Genomic DNA, 19,833 nt, shown 5'->3' with positions numbered 1-19,833 from the left:
CAGGAGGTTGCCCAGAGCAGGAAGCGAGCAGCACAGCAGTGCCCCAGAAATACTGGCAGCTCCCTTGAGGGCCCTGCTGTTGCTGTGGGGTCAGATCAAGCACCTGATCGCATCCCTGCTGATCAACAGCCCTTCCCACACCACTCCTGCTAGGGACTAATCAGAAATTTGAAGTCTAACAGAAGTTACCATTAACTGATTTCCAGCTCTTGAATACCACAGCAGTGTGCAACACCTTTTTTAATTTCTCAACCAAAACCACCATGGGCTGCCCGAGGAAGAGCTCCAGGACCAGAGAACAGCAAGTGATGGGGGGAATGAAGCTGCTGTGACAAGCCGCAGGTTGGCACAGGGACATGCCAGCTGGTCCCAAGCCAGTAGCTGAGGACAGGGCAGCTCTGCTGGCTGCAGACAAAACCTGCACAGGAGGGGACCCATTTGCCGTGCTGCCCACAAGGCCCAGCCGCCGCAGCCTGTATGTGCTGAGCAAGGTCTCCAGAGAACCCCACGCACATTTTCTCCCAGGTGCAGAAGAACAGAAGCTGCTTGGTGTTGGTCCTTCCTGGGGCTGCAGGACTCAGATGGGCTGAATGTAAAACATTCAACATTTGTATGTTTTTTTTTGCAGCTCTCCTGGACCATGACATTTGCTTTTCCGTCCACATCAGAGCCCCTCTGTGGGTGTTCCTGGGCTCGACTCCTGCACGTCACTGTTTCCAATATCCAGCTCCACCTGCATCCCTGTCGGCTGCAAGGAGAAACAGAGAGGAGCTTAACCTCACTGTGCTGGGACAAAGGGCAAGCCTGCACATCACTCCATCACCTGCCCCAGAGCCAATATCCCCAGATCCATCCCCTTGAGGACTTTTCTGCCCTCATTTTAACTGGGTCTGCTGAACACAGAGACAAATAGAGGATGCAATTTAGTAAAGAAAGATGTCCCCAGATGCACTATTACTCTTGTTTAGCACATCCCGGATGCATGTCGCTGCCCAGCACACCACCGCATCCAAAGCCGTTTGGATCAGGAGGCAGAGAGGGCTCAGAGCCGGGGGGCTGAGGCAGCGCTGCCCTGTGAGTAGGCAGGATCAGGTCAGGGTCACCTCTGCAGTTGTCTGAGCTGGTTCCGCAGCATCCCGAGAGCAAGATGAGCACGAGGAACAAGGTGACCTAGATTGCAAGCAGTGCCTCTCATTTAACATACCTATAAATATGAGCTCAGGCTGCAGGGAGCAGGTGCTCTCGTCTTCCATAGCATGCAGCCAGGCTGCATCTGCTCCTCTCCTGTTGCACTGGGTCCCACCATGGGCCCTGATCCTGCCCTACCCCATAAGGAGCCTCCCTCTGCTCTGAGCCCAGGTCCAAGTCACTTCTCCATCGCAGAGGTGCTGGCCGGGCAGGAGTCTCACCTGCCGTGGTGACTTTGCCAAGGAAGCGCTGCGCCGCGTGGTGGCCTCCTCCCAGGCGGCTCCTTTGCTCTCCAGCAGTACCCGGGTGCTGGGCACAAAACTCCAGGATCGGCCGAGGGCTGGCTTCAGCAGGCCGGTGCTGCTGTCCCTTGTCACCTGGTTAGTCACCTGCCACACAGACACACTCATCATGCCCAGGGAAAAGTGGTACTACTCAGTGGAACACCAGAGATCACCAGGAGATGATGGCCATGCTGCTACTTCTGTGAAGTTTCTCTCTTCTTCCTGCGCTCTCCTCCTTAGCATGATCGTGCCATCCCCTTGAAACACAGCCCATGCAACTGCACCAGATACGTACTCGGACATGAGCTCACTCCTACCTGTAAGCTGCAGCAGCTCCTGGCACTAAAGCCACACAGAAGTTTAGTTTGGAACTTCCAAGTGTCCCTGAAGACATTTTGTCCTCCTTCGTTGCTAATCAGAGCAAAGGGCAGGACTGTCTCAATGCCTTCCCATGCCAGGTTCAGCATGCCACCACTTTCTGTTGTGGCTTTTCCAATTCAAACACATTATTTGTGGTCACTGCAACCTGCCTGGGAGCACCAAAGCAAACGCAATTGCTTGGCCAAGAGCTGGGGGAAGAACACAGCAAGGCCCTTCCCAGTCCCCAGCTCTGTGCGATGCAGTGCCCTGCAATTCCTCCATGGAAACTAAGCACGAGGTTACTTAAGAAGCTAGCCAGCCTCTTAAACAAATGGTGCGTAATCAAAAATAAATACAAACAGCCTTTTGGTCTGTCTGTACTTAACACTACCTTGCTCAATCAAGTGAATGACTTGTTGGCTGAGGACAGCAACAAAAGCAGGCAGCAAAGCAGCCCTGTCCTTGCTCCACACTTGCTGGAACAAACCATCCGCAGGCTGCAGAGACAGAGCTATGTGGGGAGCAAAGCACTGAGTGACGGCCTCCTGCTCAGCTGGGAATGGGGTCACCCCTCACAAGTGCTCCAAAATCTCTCCTGGGCTCCTTGCCGTGGCACATGAAGGACAAGGCACAGCAACACTCACCACCACCGCAAGGCTGAACTCCTTGGCCAGCATCTTCAGCTCCCTGGCCAGCTGCATCATGATGGCCAAGCCTGGAGGAGGAAAAGGCATGGGGCTGCTGGGGGTTCCAACCAAAACACAGGGAACAGCCCCCAAGGTGCACCCTGAAGGCAGGTGACACCTAGATTTGTGGGGGCCCTGGGTACGGTGCTGAAGGGCACCTTCACCCCATTTCCAGCACCCCACTGTACCCTTTGCACCCACAGATCCCTGCTGTACACCAGCACCACACAGGGACCTCTGTTGGGAGCCCAGGCAAATGGATTTGGCATGGACAGACCAAACCCTGAGCCGTCCCACTCCTTTGTCTTCCACCTGAGGCCAAAAAAACCCTACAAAAGCACCAGGAGCTCCAGACAAACTTGGCCAGGCTGATTTAGCAGGCACAGGACCCTTCTTTCCAGCTCACAGCTTCATTTTCCATAGCTGTGAGGGGAACCGCTGTGATAGCGCTGGCTGCTATCAAAGTGTGAGATGCTCTGGAAAAGAGCCAGCAGAAAGCCCCTCAACTCCTGATCTTTGAGCCTATGTGGCAAAAAGAGCCTACAAGGAGCTTTACAAACTATGCTAGCTACCACAATACGACACCAAAAGCAGAGGTTTCACTCGTTAAGCAAACAGCTCAGTGCATCCCCTGTCTCCCAGCAAGGTTTCAGACCACTGGCCTGCATGGCCACAGCTAGCTTGAAGTTTTGCAAATAATGCTGCAGACTCCCATTTTATTCAGTTGCAAAAGACAAGCCAGGAGCAGCCACACTCTCATCAGTCCTGCCCCAACCCCAGGCACAGCACGCACAGGAGGACGATGCTCTTCTGGAAGAGCCTTGCACCCGCAGCATTTTGCCATCAGCCTCGTGCCCCAACGAAGCGTCTCACCCTCTGACTGCCTGCCGCCCAGCAGCGGGTGGATCACAGCTGAGACCGAGTCGATCACCACCGTCTTGAGAGGCCCCGTGCAGCTCACCGCCTGCAGGAAGAAAGCACCCCGTGCAATGCCAAGCAACATTTCTGAAAGTCCCGTGGCTGCAGGGAGGATGTCCCCAGGACGGGGTGAGCTGGTGTCACTTGTCAAGGAGAGGGACCTGGAGCCAGGCTGCTACCTGCTGGGAGAGGCGGTCCCGCACCTCCTGCAGGGCACTCAGCATTTCATAGACGTCGAACACGCGGGCCACCTGGATCCGCTGCAGAGCCTCCAGCTGTGACAAAGCAGTGTCACCGACAGCCTCCGCAAGAAAAAACAAAGTGGCCTCAGGAGGAAGAGTTTGGACCCAGAAGAGCCCATGGGGACACAGACGACAGCTGAGCCACCTCTGGGGCTGTCGGCAGGCAAGAGCCAAGGCAGTTTTAGCACAAGTGGTGGAGGAGCAGTGGGATGGGCTCCACAGAACTTGCCTGCTCTTCCTCATCCTCTGCCTGGGCCTGAAGCATCTGGTAGAGGCGGGAGGCGGTGAACCCCCCCGTGGAGTCCAGGAACAGGACGTGCTGCTTGAGGCCGAGGGACACGCTGGCCGCGATGCTGAGGCACACCTGGAGAGGCAGGGATGTGGCGTTAGCCAGCATCCCCCAAAGGACAAGGGGAGCCCTTAGGGTCCCCTGACCTTGGTGGCAGCCCCAGAGCCACCAGGGCTGGCCAGAAGCTTGATCCAAACCTCCTGCTGGGGCTGCCTTGTGCTCTAGGAGAGGCTGGAGACCACTGGAGATGCAACCAGCGTCTGAGCACCATCTGTTTCACTCAGTGCTTTATTTTTCCTCACACCCAAGGAAAAATGACAAGAGCAACTATTGCCAATGACAAAATCCGTCTGATGGCCTCAGCCTGAGAGCCACCAGGACTGCCAAGCAGCTCTCCCCCTTTGAGAAGTCCCTCAGTCCCTCCGCTCCCCTAGCCAAGGGCTCTCGGTTCGGGGCAGGTGATGCTTCGCGTGCCTGAAGGCACCATGTCCCCTCCACTGCCCCTCTCGCCTCCTCCGTCCCGCTCACCTGCGTCTTCCCGCTGCCCGGCGCGCCCATCAGCTCCGTCACTTCCCCCGTGTACAGCCCCGAGTCCAGCAGCTGGTCCAGGCTGCGGGTGCAACACAAGGTGGGACCATCAATGTGCTCCCCGCCAGAAAGGCGGGGATATGGGAAGCTGCAGCACCCAGACACCCGCCCCTACAGCCCCCTACCCAAACGCAGACACGCCTCAGGCTCTGCTCCTTTCCTCCCACCCCCGGCCCTCTCCGCACCGCGGGCTGCAGCAGATGTGCAGCGTGGTGGGGGCAAGGGGCCCGCCCTGGGCTGGAGAGGAGCTGTGGGTCTGGGAGCCACGTCTGAATGCCCAGGGGTTTCTCTGCATCCTCCCCGCTACAGCCCAGCAAGGAGACTGGGGAAAGAGAGAAATAAGCACAGGGAATAGAGAGCAACTCATTCCCATGCCCAGTGCTGGACTTCACGACTCCAAAGCCCTCCCAGATCCACAGCCCTCTTCCCTGGAGCCCTCAAGGCAAAGGCTGGAAAGGCTGAAGGCAGTGTGTTGCCCAGCCTAAAAGTGAGATGTGCAAACACTTCCCCATACATGTGCAGGCTCTTGCAAGGACAACATCAGCATCGTTCCCTCCAGGGGCAGAAACCAGCTGACTTTGCAGCCACAGGCCAAAAAACTCCTCTCTCCTCTCAAAGCCAGAGCCAGGTGGTAGCTGCTTGGGATGGTTTGGACACCACTGAGCCCGCTCAGGGCATCACCGCCCCACAACCAGGGCAGCCACGGCCTTCCCCCGGCGCTGTCCCCACCTGGGGCTCCCGGTGGACAGGATGGCCGTGGAGCTCTTGAGCTCCTCGTAGAGGTCTGCCCCATTGGCAGGGAAGGCCGAGAACTGGGCCAGCAGCACACGTCTCACTGCAACCAGCGCCTGGCGGGCAGAGAGACACCTGTAAAAGGGACTGGGGAAGTTCGGGGCCACCGATGTTCGCTGTGGGCTCCCGCCAAGAAAAGCCCATCCGAGCACTGAGCTGAGCTCTGAGCTCCCCAGCTGAAATGCCGGGATGTGGGGGCACCCCGTTACCTTGTAGGACAGGGAGCACTTCTGGGAGACATCCTCCAGGTCTGACGACACAAAGTCCACCACTGCAAACAGCACGAGGGATGAGGAGCTGGAGGCCAAGCCCGGACAGACCACGACCACAGCAGGCGGCTCCCACATGGGGACAGAGCGCGGTGCCCCCGAGAGGTGCCGGGGCCGACGTTCCCCACCCCGATCCCCCCCATTTTACCCGTCCTGACGCTGTTTGCCCGGAGGACCTGGATCATCTCTTCGGTGAGGCCGGGGCAGAGGCCGGCCCGCAGGACCACCATGTCCCCGGACCCCCGGGACGGGGAGCGGAGCCCTGTGGAGGAGACGGAGCGCGGGTCAGGCGCCAGCCTCCCGTGGGACCCCGCAGCCTCCCCACGGCGAGGCCCACGCCGGGGAGGCACCACAGAGGCCTCGTCCCACGATGTGGGCGATGGTGGGCTTCATTTATCCCCTAATTTATCACCAGACAACCCCCAAACCCTACCGGGCTGAGGCCCGGAGCCTCACCCACGCGGGGCTGCGCCCCTCGGGAGCACGCCGTGCCCTGCTCCTGCCTCCCTCCGGGGAAGCCCCCAGGGACCACAGGGTCTGAGCCCCAGCCCCACTCAGTCCCCCCAGCACCCCACGGACCCCCGGCTCCCCACGGACCCCCGGCTCCCCCCGGCTCCCTTCCTGCTTCCTGCGGAAGGGCCGGCCCCGCTCCGCACCCCCCCTAGCGGCAGCCCCCCGCCGGCCGCCGTGGGCGAGGGGTCTCGCGTGGGGGGGTCCTTGGGGCCTGCTGGGCAATGGGAGCCTCCCCCCACCCCCGGCTGCTGGCACCTAGGGGTGCTCTGGGGCCCTACAACAGCTGATGGTGATGATGGTGGTGGTGGTGGTGATGATGATGGAGGTGGTGGCCGTGTTAGCGGTTGGGGGTGCAGGTAAATTTTAAAGTGGAAAAATAGAAATTAGCCGAAGGGCTCGGGAAACGAGGGGGCTAGTGAAGCCTTACAGAGCTCCCCGTGCTCCCGAGCAGGGTTTTTGTCCCTTTTATTAAAGGAGGGTGCTGCATCCAGGGCCACCTCCAGGTGCTAGCGGGGTGCCCGGCAGCCAGGGGGGTCCCACGGCCTCCCTGCAGAGCTGCTGGGGCACCCCCCCCTGCTCCTGCAAAGCAGCTGGTGCAAGCAGGGAAAAATGAATTAGTTAATTAATTAATTAACACTCTGCTGTGACTTCTGAAGCTCCTTCAGGCAGGTTTGTGGGGTGGAAAATGAAGGTGCATGGGGGGCTCCTTGCTGTCCCCAAAGGGGCTTGCTGCAGGGGATGCCTGGGGGCTGTCTCCCTGCCTGTTCCCCTAGGACTTCGTTTCCCCAGGAAAAGCTTCCTTTTGCTTTCTCACTCGGAGCCTCAAGAGGGCCCCCAGCACTCACTGAGATGTGTGAGGTAAGGCCGCAGCCACCCTTTTGGTGCAGAACTGGGCTTGCTGGGGGCTCCCCCAGTGCTGCTGCTGCTGGTGGGAGCGAAGCTGCTGGTGTGGGGGGCCTGAGCCAGGCAGGAGGGGAGCTGGCAGGGCTGAGCTGACCCTTCCTGGACCAAAAGCAACGTGGGAAGGGCTTTCTGACCCACATACCCAAGCACAGCCTGGAAAAGCCACCACACCAGACCCGCCTGAGGCAGAGCAACCCTCTTACACCCTGCAGAGCTGCCTCTGCCTTGGACCTGGAGGCGTAAGATCCCCAGGCTGGGACACAGCTCACCAGGGCTGCAGATAACGCATTTCTCTTGGCAGAGCCTCAGCAGGGGATTGCACTGCCTATTGCACTGCCTGCTGCGGCTCAGCCTCACAGCGTGAGCTGATAGGAGCAACTGTGCGGGTGTTGGGGAGAGAGAAGCTGCAAAGCAGAATTCCTGATGCTGTGACCCTGTGAAACGTGGTGGACTGAGAGGCTGAGCGCTGGTGTCCCTCGAGCTGAGGCTCTCGTCACAGCAGTGGGCTGCTGGGCTCTGATACAGACCTTTGTGTTAGACCGTGCCCGGTGGGCTGTGGGAGCGCGGGACGTGGGTGGGATTTCCATTAGGGTGGGATTTCCAGCAGTTCAGGCTTCCCAAATCCCTGCAGGGAGGTGGCAGTGCTGGATGCTTCCCACCGAGGGCCTTCTGGAAGGTGCTGGGCACTGCCACAGCTGCCGGCATGGGGCCACTTGTCCCTGTGCAGCTGTCTCGTGCGTCCCTAAATAGAAAGGGAGACGGGTCTGAGCGCTGGGACAGGGGTCAGCCGTCCCAGCCGTGGGCTTTTTTTGGCACAAAGCCCTCCCATTCCTGCTCCCCCTGCCCCGTGCAGCTCTGTGGGTCGAGGAAAGCTGAGATCCATCCCAGCAGGTGGGAGAGCATCCCCTCTCGCTGCGGGGAGCCGTGTCCCCGTGCACGGTGTGTCCCCCCCGAGCTGGGCTGGCTGCTGGCGCCCTGGCCCGCAGCCCTCCTTGGGTGCTATATAGCATGGGAAGGGGACAGGCTGTGGTGACAGGTGACACTGACACGCACCAGGAGCTGCCAGGTCCTGCCCAAACTTGGAGTGGAAGGCGAGCTCTTTCCTGAGCCGTACGGACCCTACGCAGTGCCAGTGGACTTCTCGAGCTGCTTTTTGTTACTTTTTTTTCATTTATTAATTGGCCCTTAAGGATCTACAACCGTGGGAAAAGCTTCTGAGAAGCCACAGCTTTGAGGAGCAGTTTGATTTTCCAAACACTTCAGCCTGGTAATCTGCTTTTATTCATGCGTGTGGTAATTATACGCTGGGCTCATGGTGAAGCTCAGCTCAGTGGCGTGGGCGGGCGACCCTGCTGGCAGAGGTGGCAGAAAACAGAAGGGGCACAAATTCTGTGTTTTTCCTTAGAACTCCTAAAACGTGCTTTTTTTTTTTTTTTTTTTTTTTTTTTTCCCCCCCCTCCCTCTACCCGCTAGATGGAGGATCCCATCCAGCTGAAAGAGGAAGGCAATAAATACTTCCAGGCCAGCGACTACGAGAAAGCCGCTCAGAGCTACACGCAGGCCATCAAGCTCTGCAAGGACAAGGCGCTGCAGGCAGTGCTGTACCGCAACAGGGCGGCCTGCTTCTTGAAGAAGGTGAGAAAAGCTCCCCCTCCATCCCGACAGGGCTGAGCACACCGGTTCAGCTCAGAGATGGCCCCATTTAACCATTTTGAAGTGCAAGCTTTTGGCAGCCACCCTGCTCCATCTTACAGGGGCTCTGTAAGCCCTGGCTGGAGGTGCAGGGGCATCGCTCGCTGCCTGTCCCAGCACAAAACAGGCACAGATCTGCAGCAAAATGAGTTACTCGCCTCTGTACCAAAACTGTCTCAGCTGCCTGCAAGGTTTTGGCAGGTTGTTTGCGTAGCGTAGCGTCCCCTCTTCCTCTGCTGCCTGCGGTTTGTTGCTGCAGCAGCGCATGCTGTCTCACTCATCCTGCAGACCTTTTCCTCTTTTCCCTCCATCGGTGATGAGAAATTACCTAAACCTCCACCAAAGCGCTCTCTCCCTCCCTCCCTAGGCTCCTACTGGTTTCACTGGGGTGTCCAGTTAGCGGGAGCAGAGGCCACAGTTGCATCAGCAGCGGGGACGTGCCCTGCTGTTCCGCTGCTAACAAATTGCACTGCCTTTCTGGTTTGACAGGAGGAATATGCCAAGGCAGCCTCGGATGCATCGAGAGGTAAGGAGGGGGCAGTTTTTAGAAAGGAGAGCTGTTTTTTACACTCGCTCCAGCCTGCTCTCAGGAGCTGCAGTCGCTGTGAAGCAGATCACGGTTTACATGGGGGGTTCCTGAGAAGCAAACTATGATGCCTGGTCTTTCGGATCCCTTTCCCAGCTATCGACATCAATTCTTCGGATATCAAAGCCTTGTACCGGCGCAGCCAAGCTCTGGAAAAATTGGGGAAATTGGACCAAGCATTCAAAGATGCTCAGAAATGTGCTACCATCGAGCCTCGCAACAAAAACTTCCAGGAGACCCTGAGGCGGCTGGGGGCCGACATCCAGGAGAAGGTAAATTTGGGGGGAGCAGTCCCAGGCTTGCAGCCCAGCGATAGGAAGACCGAGGGCACTCCTTGTTCTGGGGTCTCGCTGGATTTCATGGATGGTCATACTGAAAATTTACAGCAGTGTAGGGGGATAAACAGGCTCTGGAACTGGAAGTTCCTACTTGAAGCATGGAAATCTGAGGATCAGATTGAATGGATAAATTAAAAAGCATGACAGCTTGCTCCCGAGACTGGATTGGTCCTGAACATCTCGGTAAGGTCCTGGTGAGGAGCTGGTCCTGGTGAGGAGCTGGACTGGTCCCTCCACAGAGGAGCTGTGTCAGGTCCCTGCATCTCAAAGCACCACGAGGTCTCAGATGATGGCTCAGGGTTTGGGCCCCTGTGTCTGAAACAGGCAATCGATGCTGTTTCTGAGAAGTTACACTTGTTTTGTTATTCAGCTCACTGCCTGCTAGTTGGAGGTCTGTGGTTGTCTTGAAGGGGTAAGGAAAAATTGCTTCTTGATTTTCTGCCTCTGATGCTCCGTGCTCTCTGTTGGCACAGCTGCGCATTCAGTTCTCCACGGACCTGAGGGTGCAGAAGATGTTTGAAATCCTGCTGGATGAGAACAGCGAGAAGGAGAAGCGAGAGAAGGTGAGAACCGCCCCGGACTTGCCCAAATTGCTCTTGTTTAATGTCAAAGGCCCCTCTGAAGAGCAGAAGGCCGCCTTCCCTTCCCCACCTCCCCGGATGGAGGACAAGGTCAGGAGCAGGGAGAAGAACCACACAATGCCCCAAGGAGCCATCACCCCTGTGCTGAGGGTGGGCCAGCCTCCCAGAGGAGGGATCAAACCGGCCCCTCTCCTCCACCTTCCCCGTGTCTCCTGCTGGGTGCTGACCCATTTGTCTTGGGAGGAGCAAAGCGGATCCCCTGATGTGCCTGGAGAAACCTCTTGGTGGGGTCAGAGCTGTGCAATTCTCCTGCCAGCTGGGCGCCCACAGCTCCCACCAGCACATCCCAGAGCCAGGTCTGGGAATTTGGTGGAGGAGTTTTGGAGGCCGGGGTCGTGCTGCTAACGTGTCCTCTTGTCTCCCCTCCAGGCTGCGAACAACCTCATAGTCCTGGGGCGGGAGGAAGCGGGCGCCGAGAGGATTTTCCAGAACAACGGGGTCAGCTTGCTGCTGCAGCTGATAGAAACCAAAAATGCTGAGCTGATCCTGGCAGCCGTGAGGACGCTTTCGGGCATGTGCACGGGACATAAGGCTCGGGTAAGCAGCGGGGTGCTCGGGACCTTCACTGCTCTTGCCTTGCACCTGGGGAGTGGAAAATCAATCGTTGGCAATGTCTGTGAGCAGCGGGGATTTCTTCTCCTTCTGCTTCTTGCAGGGAAAAAATGAAATCCCACGAATGACATTTTTAATTCTGGGGAAAACAATACAAATAAACAAGTGGGTTAACACAGACCGAAGAAACTGATCCTGTCACTGTGCTCCTGACCCCCTGGGGTCAAAGCTGTGCTCCTCGTGGTGCCTTCCTGTGTGCTGGTGAAGCAAAATTTAGGATGTCATCACCACAAGTGGTGGTGGGCAGGGCTGGGTCAAGCCCCGGTCCTTCACCACAGGTCTCAGGAAAGCAACAAATGACTTGGTCTCTGCAGGGAAGTTTTGCCCAAGACTTCTGTTAGAGGAAGGAAAGCAGGGAGGATCTGCAAGACAGTTCAGATTCCTGGAAGGGGTCCCAAGGGAAGTCCCGGCAGTCTGACCCAGCTAGTGTCTTGCTCAAAATCAAGTTTTTGTTGTGCAAAATGGCCCGTGAGAGGTCCCATCTGCTACATGTGTGTGTCCACTTCCTGCTTCCAGCCCACATGAGCATGGATGTCCGTGAAATGGTGTGAAGGAGGAGTGGGGGGAACTACAACACGACAGAAGATGGATAAGACATCAGATAAAAATCCGGTGCTATGGACACCTATTTTATTTCTGAAACCTTAACTGTTGTCCTCTGCACAAAGGCTGTGCTGGGAAGCCCACTAGGTCAGAGTAGTCCTGAACAGGCCTCCCCTGACTTGCTGGTGTCACCATGCATGGGGACACTGTGTGATGACACGGGGTTTGCTGGCAGCCAGGACAGGTTCCTGCACTAAACTGTCTCCTTGTTACCCACCTGGTGTGGGGACCAGACCCAGCTGTGCTCATCTCAGCATCCTCGGAGTAAATAGCCCATCATTTCTGACAACTCTGGATTGTTAGAAGTTGTCTTATAAATGAATGCAAGGCTGAAAAGCAAAACTGCCCTGTGCAGACTCAGGATTCACCAGAGAAAATACTTTTTTACAAGCCAAGCCTGACCTTTGTAAAGCATGCAGGAGGGACAGGCTCTTACCCTTTGCTGACTGCTGCTCTGTTTTTTCCTTTCTGGGACCAGGCCACTGCAATTCTGCACTACCTGGGCATCGACAGCATCTGTATGTGGATGTCGGTGGACAACGAGGAGATCTCCCTGGCTGTCTGCAACCTCCTGCAGACCATCGCTGACTGCTTGCTGGGCCAGGGCAAAGAGGAGCAGCACGGGAAGGAGGAGGCTGTGGTGCTAGGTAATGGGCAGTCCCTTGGTCTGTCCAGAGAAAAAGATGCTTTCTGCTCTGACTTAAACACCTACGTTCCAGCCATGTGGGGGCTTTGAGTGGTTTTCACTGGATTCACCAGCTTTCAGAGAAAACTTCTCCTAACTGGCTGCTACTGCCTTGCTTCTGTAGATACTAAAAAAGACTTGAGGATGATCATAACACGTTTGCTGGATATGTTGGTCAGTAAGAAAGTGTCTGGGCAAGGACGAGACCGAGCTCTCAACCTCCTCAACAAGAACATACCGAGGAAAGACCTGAAAGACCACGACAACAGCAGGACCATCTTTGTCATTGACAATGGTGAGTCCTTCCCCTCCGTTCCTGCTCTGGCCTGGGAGGCATGGAGCTGCCTATTGCTTGAACAGCTGTAAAATTGTTCCTCTCTACAAAATGAATTCACTCGGGCTTTTTTTATTTGGTGCATGCAAGCCTGGAGCAAATTCAGAGCTTATTAGCAGGAAATAGTTTTAAGGTTAAGAGGAAAAAAAGCATGTATGACAACAAGACCTCTTCAGTTTCCAGAGAATTGGTTTAAGCTTCTCCAGTTAGTTTATTCCAGTGTATTTGCTGATGTTTGTAATGTTAGGGCAATTTGGCTTGCATAAATTGGGTGCCTTAGGCAGGAGATGTAAAACCACTGGGTTTCCTGGATGCTTAAATTTGATTTCTAAAAGGGGGTGGGGGGGGTGTTAATGTGTGGGCTGTTTTATATCAATTCCAGTGTGTGCGTGTTTACCATTTTGGTGAAAGTTCTTTAATAAACGCTTGTAGCAAAAGGAGGGTTAAGACATCCAGAATCACTTGAAGGTCATGACTTCTCCCCAGTAAGGGCCTCCAGCCTGGGAGGTCAGGAGGTTCCATGCCTCCTGACCCAGCTGGGGCCCAGCTGCACAGTTCTGCTTCTCCGAGAGCTGGATGAATGCTCCGTGCTGCAAACCCACAACCCACCAGCAGAAGGTCCTTTCCAGTGAATATCTCAATAACTGCTTTGTCTACAGCTTACATGGTTAGGCTATAAAAAACTAAGATGAAAACCAAAATGGTTGTTTTGTTGCAAGAACCCAGCAAATGATCCCAAATCTTGTCCAGGCCTTCTCTGCTCTAGCAGCCGTATCACTTCATTGTTTCCAGGCTTAAAAAAGATACTGAAAGTGGTGGGCCAGATTCCTGAGATGCCTGACTGCCTGCCGCTGACAGAGAACACCCAGCTGACTGCGTCCATCCTCCTAAATAAGCTGTACGATGACCTGCGCTGCGACCCGGAGCGTGACAACTACCGGGTGATCTGTGAGGAGTACATCAAGTGAGTCGGGTGGGCTCGAGGCGCGGGAGGGCTAAAGAAAGCAAGGGGGTCTTGCAGTGCGGTTAGATGCCAAACTGAGGCCCTGGGAGATGATTTGCTTGAGATCCTGCATGATTCCTCAGCGTGGATCCTCAAATCCTCATATACTCCTACCTGCTGGATCGCAACCTTTGCAGGAATTTGCAATCAGCTGTGTCCCAAATACCTACATATTTCACCAGTGGAGTGAAATCCAGCAGAGAAACGAGGGACCTGTTATTCTCTTGAAACAAAACTGTTCTTTATGTCCCTGCTTCCCCTGCCAGAGTGCAGCAGAGGGGATCCCTCGGGCAACCTGAACATCTCTCCATACCCCACCCCACCTTTCCTGGTGCCCCAGATCTCCTGTGGGGTGCAGTAGCAGTCGATCTAGCTTTCCAACTGCCCCCGGTCTGATGGAGGACATTCCCTGTCCCACAAGGAACTATCCAAGGGAATGAGAACAGTAAGTGGCCACTGAGCCATGTGCTGACTCTCTCTGTCCCATGCAGGAGCAAAATCGACCCCCAGAACATGGATAAGACGCTCCACGCCATCCAGATGGTGTCTGGGGTTCTTCAAGGGCCCTTCGACTTAGGCAACAAGCTGCTGGGCATGAAGGGAGTCATGGAGATGATGGTTGCCCTGTGTGGGTCCGAGAGGGAGATTGACCAGCTGGTGGCTGTGGAAGCCCTCATCCACGCCTCCACCAAGCTGAGCCGGGCCACTTTCATCATCTCTAACGGAGTGACGCTCCTGAAGGAGATCTACAAGAAGACCAAGAATGAGAAGATCAAAATCCGAGCCCTGGTGGTAAGGATGTGAGCCCCCTGCCTCTTCTCCACCTGCCCTGCTCCCCACCTTGCCCCTGGACTTGGGAGAGGGAGGAGGTGCTGGGAACGTGCTGGGTCACCCCTTGCAGCTGGGGGATGGCTTATGGTGCTTCCCCTGCAAGAAAGGGGGAGAGAGCAGACCAGAAAAGCACAGGGATTATTGGGAACATTGAAGGCAAAACTGGTTAAAGGTATTCCATAAGAGCACAGAATCGGACTGCTGTGCTACGAGCTGAAAAATCTCCTGGGTATTGGGATGTTTCCTCTTAGACCTGACTTCAAATTTTAGATATGGGTTTAAGCTGATTCTGGGCAGCACCACTAGGGGATTAATGAACCTTTCTCACTGATGTATTTTCTTATTCCTCCTCAGGGTCTCTGCAAGCTGGGCTCAGCAGGAGGGACAGATTACGGACTGCGGCAATTTGCCGAGGGGTCCACTGAGAAGCTAGCCAGGCAGTGCCGAAAGTGAGTTTTACCTTGTCTTTTCTCCTGTTATTCCATACTTTTTTCAAAATACAGTATGCTCCTTCCCCATGAGATCCTGCCCACGCATTGCCTTCATTTCTTGTTGCTGCTTGACAGCTGATAATGCCCGTGGGGCCATTGCTCCGGGACCTGGAGCTCTTCAAAGCTTCAAGCGGCTGATGTTCCTCCTGCCTCAGTGCTGTGTAGCTGTCCTAATCTGTTCTTCCCTGTGGCCTTTAGATCCCTCACATTGGGCCATGGGAGGAGGTCCTGTCTCAAGGGACCCACAAGGGAGTTGCAGCAGGACCTACTGCAGGCCTGAACCTACTTCAGGTTCAGGCCTGATACAGTTCTCAGCACATCTTAGTTTTTCCTCTCGAATAAATTAATGCTGGCTCCTGAGATAAATTCAGATATCTCTCTTCCAGGTGGTTGTGCAACACCAGCATTGATGCCCGCACCAGGAAGTGGGCTGTGGAAGGACTGGCGTACCTGACCCTTGATGCAGATGTGAAAGATGACTTTGTGGAAGACGAGCAAGCCCTGCAAGCTATGTTTGAATTAGCCAAGGTGCTTTCCCCTTTCCTTGTTCTCTCACTCCTCTGGTAGCATCAAGCTCTCCAGAGTAACACTGTCTCCCCAAGCTGGAGAAGTTGTGACCCCAAAACCTCACCTCTATCTAGCTTGGCAAAACGTCAGTTTAGCCTGTGCAGTTGAGACACCTCAAGCTTGTTCTCATCCTGGTCTTCTCCCAGGAGTGTGGAAGGTTGCTCTTACCTATACTATCAGTAGGTGTTCCTGCACAAAAACCAAAGGCATCAAGATTCGGACAGCATCTGATGAGACCACATCCTGTTTGACCATAAACTTCCATTTTTCCCTGACCAGGGGATAAGCCAATGGGCACTTCAGCTAGGACTGCCAAGGTGGTGGCTTGCAGTCTGGGGACATGTTTCCCTGCCGTGTTCTCTTCACCCTCACATGAACTTTTATGTTTCTGTGCAGATGAGTGACAAGACCATCCTGTATTCTGTGGCTTCTGCGCTGGTGAACTGCACCAACAGCTACGACACCAAGGAGCTGGTCCCGGAGCTGGTGCAACTGGCAAAATTCTCCAAGCAGCACGTGCCTGAGGAGCATCCAAAGGTAGGTTGGAGGAGACGCTCAGATCTGAAGACTTTCTTTGGTGTATTCATTGTCACAGACCTCAGGCCTCCTGGCTCCCAGGCTATGAGGCTGCAATCTCTTTGCTCTCCAGCCAGGCTTGGCTGTAGTCGAGCAGGATGGGGCCTGCTGAGGGGCTGACCCCTTTCCAATGTCCCCCCCCGCCAGGACAAGAAAGATTTTGTTGTGAAGAGAGTGAAGCGGTTGCTGAAAGCCGGCGTCGTCTCTGCCTTGGCCTGCATGGTGAAGGCAGACAGTGCCATTCTGACGGACCAGAGCAAGGAGCTCATAGCCAGGTGCCTGCCTTCCGTCCTGGGAGCCGGGGGTGCTGGCCCCTTGTTGGCACCCATCTCAGGTGCCTGGGCTGGCTCCTTGTTTGCGGGGTGGTGCGTCCTGCCTACGGGGGGCAGGATGAAGCCGGGGTGGAGAAAAGGCTTAAGCACAAAGCATTTCTTAACCTATTTCATAAAAATGCTCATGCTGGCATCGAAGCTGGCTTACAGGACTGCCTTGCTAGGTTGTGTTTTGAATTTCTAGTCACCCATACTGGTTTTGGCCATCTGGCATGGCTGTTTCACTGAGCGATGCTGTGCTTTTGCAGAGTGTTTCTTGCATTGTGTGAGGACCCCAAGGACCGTGGGACCATCATTGCTCAAGGTGGTGGAAAGGTGATGACTTTTATCTGCCTGGTGTGCATTTACTGTCTGTCGGGAGCCTACACTGAGGGAAGGTGGCAGAAAAGCCTGAGCTGTCCTGGTAGCCCCTGGGGCACAGACTGACTGCAGTCTTACCTCTGCAAGCCTCCAATGAAGCTTGCAATGAACCTCTAATGAACCTTGAAATAACTGTTTGTCAGCTTCCAGCTCTGGCATGGTGCATGTATGAGCAAATGGAAAACATCACTGTGGGCTACCGCCCAGACCCATTTCTCCAACAGACAAATCTTTAGGATATTTTAAACTTACCCTAGCATACATCAAGGCCATCCTGTGAATCTTCTCAGAGGCATTTAATGCTTTCCTCTGTGTCACTAGGCCCTGATACCTCTGGCTGTGGAAGGTACAGATGTTGGCAAGATAAAGGCTTCTCATGCTCTGGCAAAAATTGCTGCTATTTCCAATCCAGATATAGCATTCCCAGGAGAGAGGGTAAGTTTTTTTTTTTTTTTTTTTTAAAAACAACCTCCATTTGCAAATGGAAATTGCCAAGATCTGAAAGCTGGAAAAGTGGTGACACGTGTGACATGTTCTCTCACAGGTGTATGAAGTGGTGAGGCCCCTTGTCAGCCTGCTGAACACTGAGAGAGACGGCCTCCAGAATTATGAGGCTCTGTTGGGTCTCACTAACTTCTCAGGAAGAAGTGACAAACTTAGGTGAGTGTACCTGCTTTTTCACCTTTCTTTCCTATATGCTTTATCAGGGTGAATCTGAATTTCAATTCAATGCAAGACTGCAAAGACTGATTAATTTGAGCTACCTTTGGCAGAGATATAAAGGTCTTAGAACAGAAAGATTAATATAATAACCAGTAAGAAGAGTGGCATGTTTTCCCTTAGAAAAAGGAAAAACAACGTGAATTCAATTGGCATTAGATAAGGGATGAAGCACATTTAATGAGTTTCAGTGCTGTGGGCACAGATTCATTTTACGCCCTTCCCTGCCTCCCCTCTGTCTGCAGTTAATATTTTAGGGTGACTATTGCATGTCCCATGATGTGTTTTGACTCCTCTTCAACACAGGATGAAGATAGTCAAGGAGAAGGCATTGCCAGACATTGAAAACTACATGTTTGAGAACCATGACCAACTTCGACAGGCAGCCACAGAGTGCATGTGCAACCTGGTGGTCAACAAGGAGGTAACTCACTCTGCATCTCAGACTCGACTGCATGCACCACCAGCTCGTGAGCCACCTCAGTGATGCATTCATAACTGTGTTGTCTCTGGATATCGTGTTTTTTTTTTCAGGTTCAAGAGCGGTTTGTGGCTGATGGAAATGACCGGCTGAAGTTGGTGGTGTTACTGTGTGGTGAGGATGATGAGAAAGTGCAGAGGGCAGCAGCAGGAGCCCTGGCCATGCTTACAGCGGCACAAAAGAAACTCTGCTCTAAGATGACTGAAGTGGTAAGACCATAAGTAGAATCACTGGCAGTGTAGACGTAACCTTGAAAGGGGCCTGGCTCAGTGAAAATGCTCATAGGGAAGATGTAGTCTACCAGATGGCTAGCGAGGAACTTACTGGTGAAGCTGAGAGGTGGACATGCATGCTCCTAGTCCACCCCTGCACAAAGTAAAACAGTCGTGTTTATATCAGTCTCCAAGACTTCACCTCAGATGAAATATTTTTATGTAGCTATTCCTCAAGTGAAGTCCAGCATACTAGCTGTCAAACAAGGTTAGGAATGCAGAATGGTATTCAATGTAGATCCTTAAAACCTGCCATACGTAATGTGAAATCCAAACCTTGCTTCATTCAGAGAGCTTGATCAGTAATGTATTGAGCTTTACAGATACCAAAACATCTCCGTTTCCTACAGAGATCTCTAGTCCTGAGAGCTCAGACCCTGCATAGCAGAATATCTGTGGTTGACAAACGAACCCTCTTTTAGTGGCACACATGCTGGTGTTGGACACTGGGGTTTGTTAGAATACAAATCATTAATCAAGCCAAAGGAGGGGCTCATGAAAATCACTGTGGGGAGCAGACTGCTTCTGGTCATCTCAGCTGTGTTGCTTCTCTAGCAAGATTCTCTGCACAGAGATTATGCAGCAGCGTACATGTGGAACTTCTGTTTTATGTGGTGCTAGGGTCATGAAAACTTCTGACTTGGGGGGGGGGGGAGGCGGGCAATATGTGAAAGGGTTCACAATTTTGGAGTCAGGTTTCTTTAGATACAGAATCAACTAACCATACCTGACATAAGTATGGAGAGGTGAGTCCCTGTACTTCTGCTGGGACATGCCCCGCCAAACTTGTGTTCTCAGTTGAGGTATTCTTCAGACCAATACTAATGATAGCTCCCTTCCTTGAAGACCACCCAGTGGCTTGAAATCCTGCAGAGGCTCTGCTTGCATGATAACATGGAAGTGCAGCACCGTGGACTGGTCATCACTTTCAATTTAATCAGCACCGACAAAGAGCTAGCAAAGAAGGTGGTGGAGACAGAGCTCCTAGAGATCCTGACCTTCATCGGCAAGCAAGAAGATGACCCCAAGAAGCAGCACATCATTAATGTAGCACGCGATTGCCTCACAAAATGCATGGATTATGGACTGATCAAACCTCTCTCTCGAGCATGAGGAAATTAAAAGTACCAAAAAAGGCTGAGTGGGGAGAGAAAAAAGTTACTGAGAAACGTGGAGAACAGAGCCGTGAAGGAAACTTATTCCCATTGTCAAGGCATGGAATAGAGCTGGGGGACAGTTTTAGAAGGTCAGAAACTGTATTAGGAAAAGGGTGGCATTTGCATCAGAAATCTGGAAAATGTTCATCTGAGTAGTTTCTAGATGGTGTAAATTCTTTCTTTGCCCCCATTCAGCTGATAATACTTAAAGTTTCAAGGCCTAGCTATGGAAAGAGTTGGTTGTTTGGGAAATGTTCCGGGGCTGTTGAAGAAAACTCAGCTGAAATTGGTTCTGCAACCATCCACAGCTCCTGGTACTTCAGTAATTCCTACCAATGATGGAACCAGGAGGAGGTTTAATTGCATCCCATCCTGCATTCAGAAAAGAAGTTGGCTGTTAGTTGTGTGCTTTTTTTTGTTGTTGTTCATTTATGGTATTTTTAAATGTCTTTAAGTGGTGTGCCAGAGTTTGAGGCTGGTGGATGAACTTTTAATAAATGTATTACTTTGTTCCATGTGG

At 53.7% G+C, this 19,833-nt stretch overlaps 2 protein-coding genes across 18 annotated transcripts; one reads left to right on the top strand and one right to left on the bottom strand.

Moving 5' to 3' along the window:
- Positions 1-223: 223 nt before the first annotated feature.
- Positions 224-6,269, bottom strand: RAD51D (RAD51 paralog D). Of its 16 annotated transcripts, none has more exons than XM_040533155.1 (11): positions 6,214-6,269; positions 5,765-5,878; positions 5,557-5,618; positions 5,285-5,403; positions 4,496-4,577; positions 3,908-4,042; positions 3,616-3,711; positions 3,392-3,482; positions 2,477-2,547; positions 1,410-1,577; positions 224-748 (listed from the first exon to the last, which is right to left on the bottom strand). In XM_040533155.1, exons 2-11 carry the CDS (start codon positions 5,844-5,846, stop codon positions 665-667), a joined length of 990 nt encoding a protein of 329 aa, XP_040389089.1. In that variant the 5' UTR covers positions 5,847-5,878; positions 6,214-6,269; the 3' UTR covers positions 224-664. The 16 variants fall into 16 exon arrangements, with proteins under 16 accessions (XP_040389089.1, XP_040389080.1, XP_040389085.1 ...); XM_040533146.1 differs by having other exon boundaries at positions 3,616-3,738; positions 4,496-4,616; positions 6,214-6,266; XM_040533151.1 differs by having other exon boundaries at positions 3,616-3,738; positions 6,214-6,263.
- UNC45B (unc-45 myosin chaperone B) lies at positions 6,251-19,825 on the top strand. Of its 2 annotated transcripts, none has more exons than XM_040533129.1 (20): positions 6,251-6,485; positions 8,506-8,667; positions 9,214-9,250; positions 9,407-9,582; positions 10,122-10,211; positions 10,659-10,826; positions 11,983-12,151; positions 12,314-12,484; positions 13,316-13,487; positions 14,018-14,318; positions 14,712-14,806; positions 15,235-15,376; positions 15,812-15,952; positions 16,139-16,266; positions 16,572-16,638; positions 17,005-17,118; positions 17,228-17,343; positions 17,710-17,827; positions 17,938-18,093; positions 19,003-19,825. In XM_040533129.1, the coding sequence occupies exons 2-20, from the start codon at positions 8,506-8,508 to the stop codon at positions 19,267-19,269; spliced, it is 2,790 nt and encodes a 929-aa protein (XP_040389063.1). In that variant the 5' UTR covers positions 6,251-6,485; the 3' UTR covers positions 19,270-19,825. The 2 variants fall into 2 exon arrangements, with proteins under 2 accessions (XP_040389063.1, XP_040389062.1); XM_040533128.1 differs by lacking the exon at positions 6,251-6,485 and adding an exon at positions 6,511-8,299.
- Positions 19,826-19,833: the final 8 nt, after the last annotated feature.

The sequence above is a fragment of the Cygnus olor genome, chromosome 20, assembly GCF_009769625.2.
Source record: "Cygnus olor isolate bCygOlo1 chromosome 20, bCygOlo1.pri.v2, whole genome shotgun sequence".
NCBI lineage: Eukaryota > Metazoa > Chordata > Aves > Anseriformes > Anatidae > Cygnus > Cygnus olor.
This window is presented reverse-complemented; position numbering and strand designations above follow the sequence as displayed.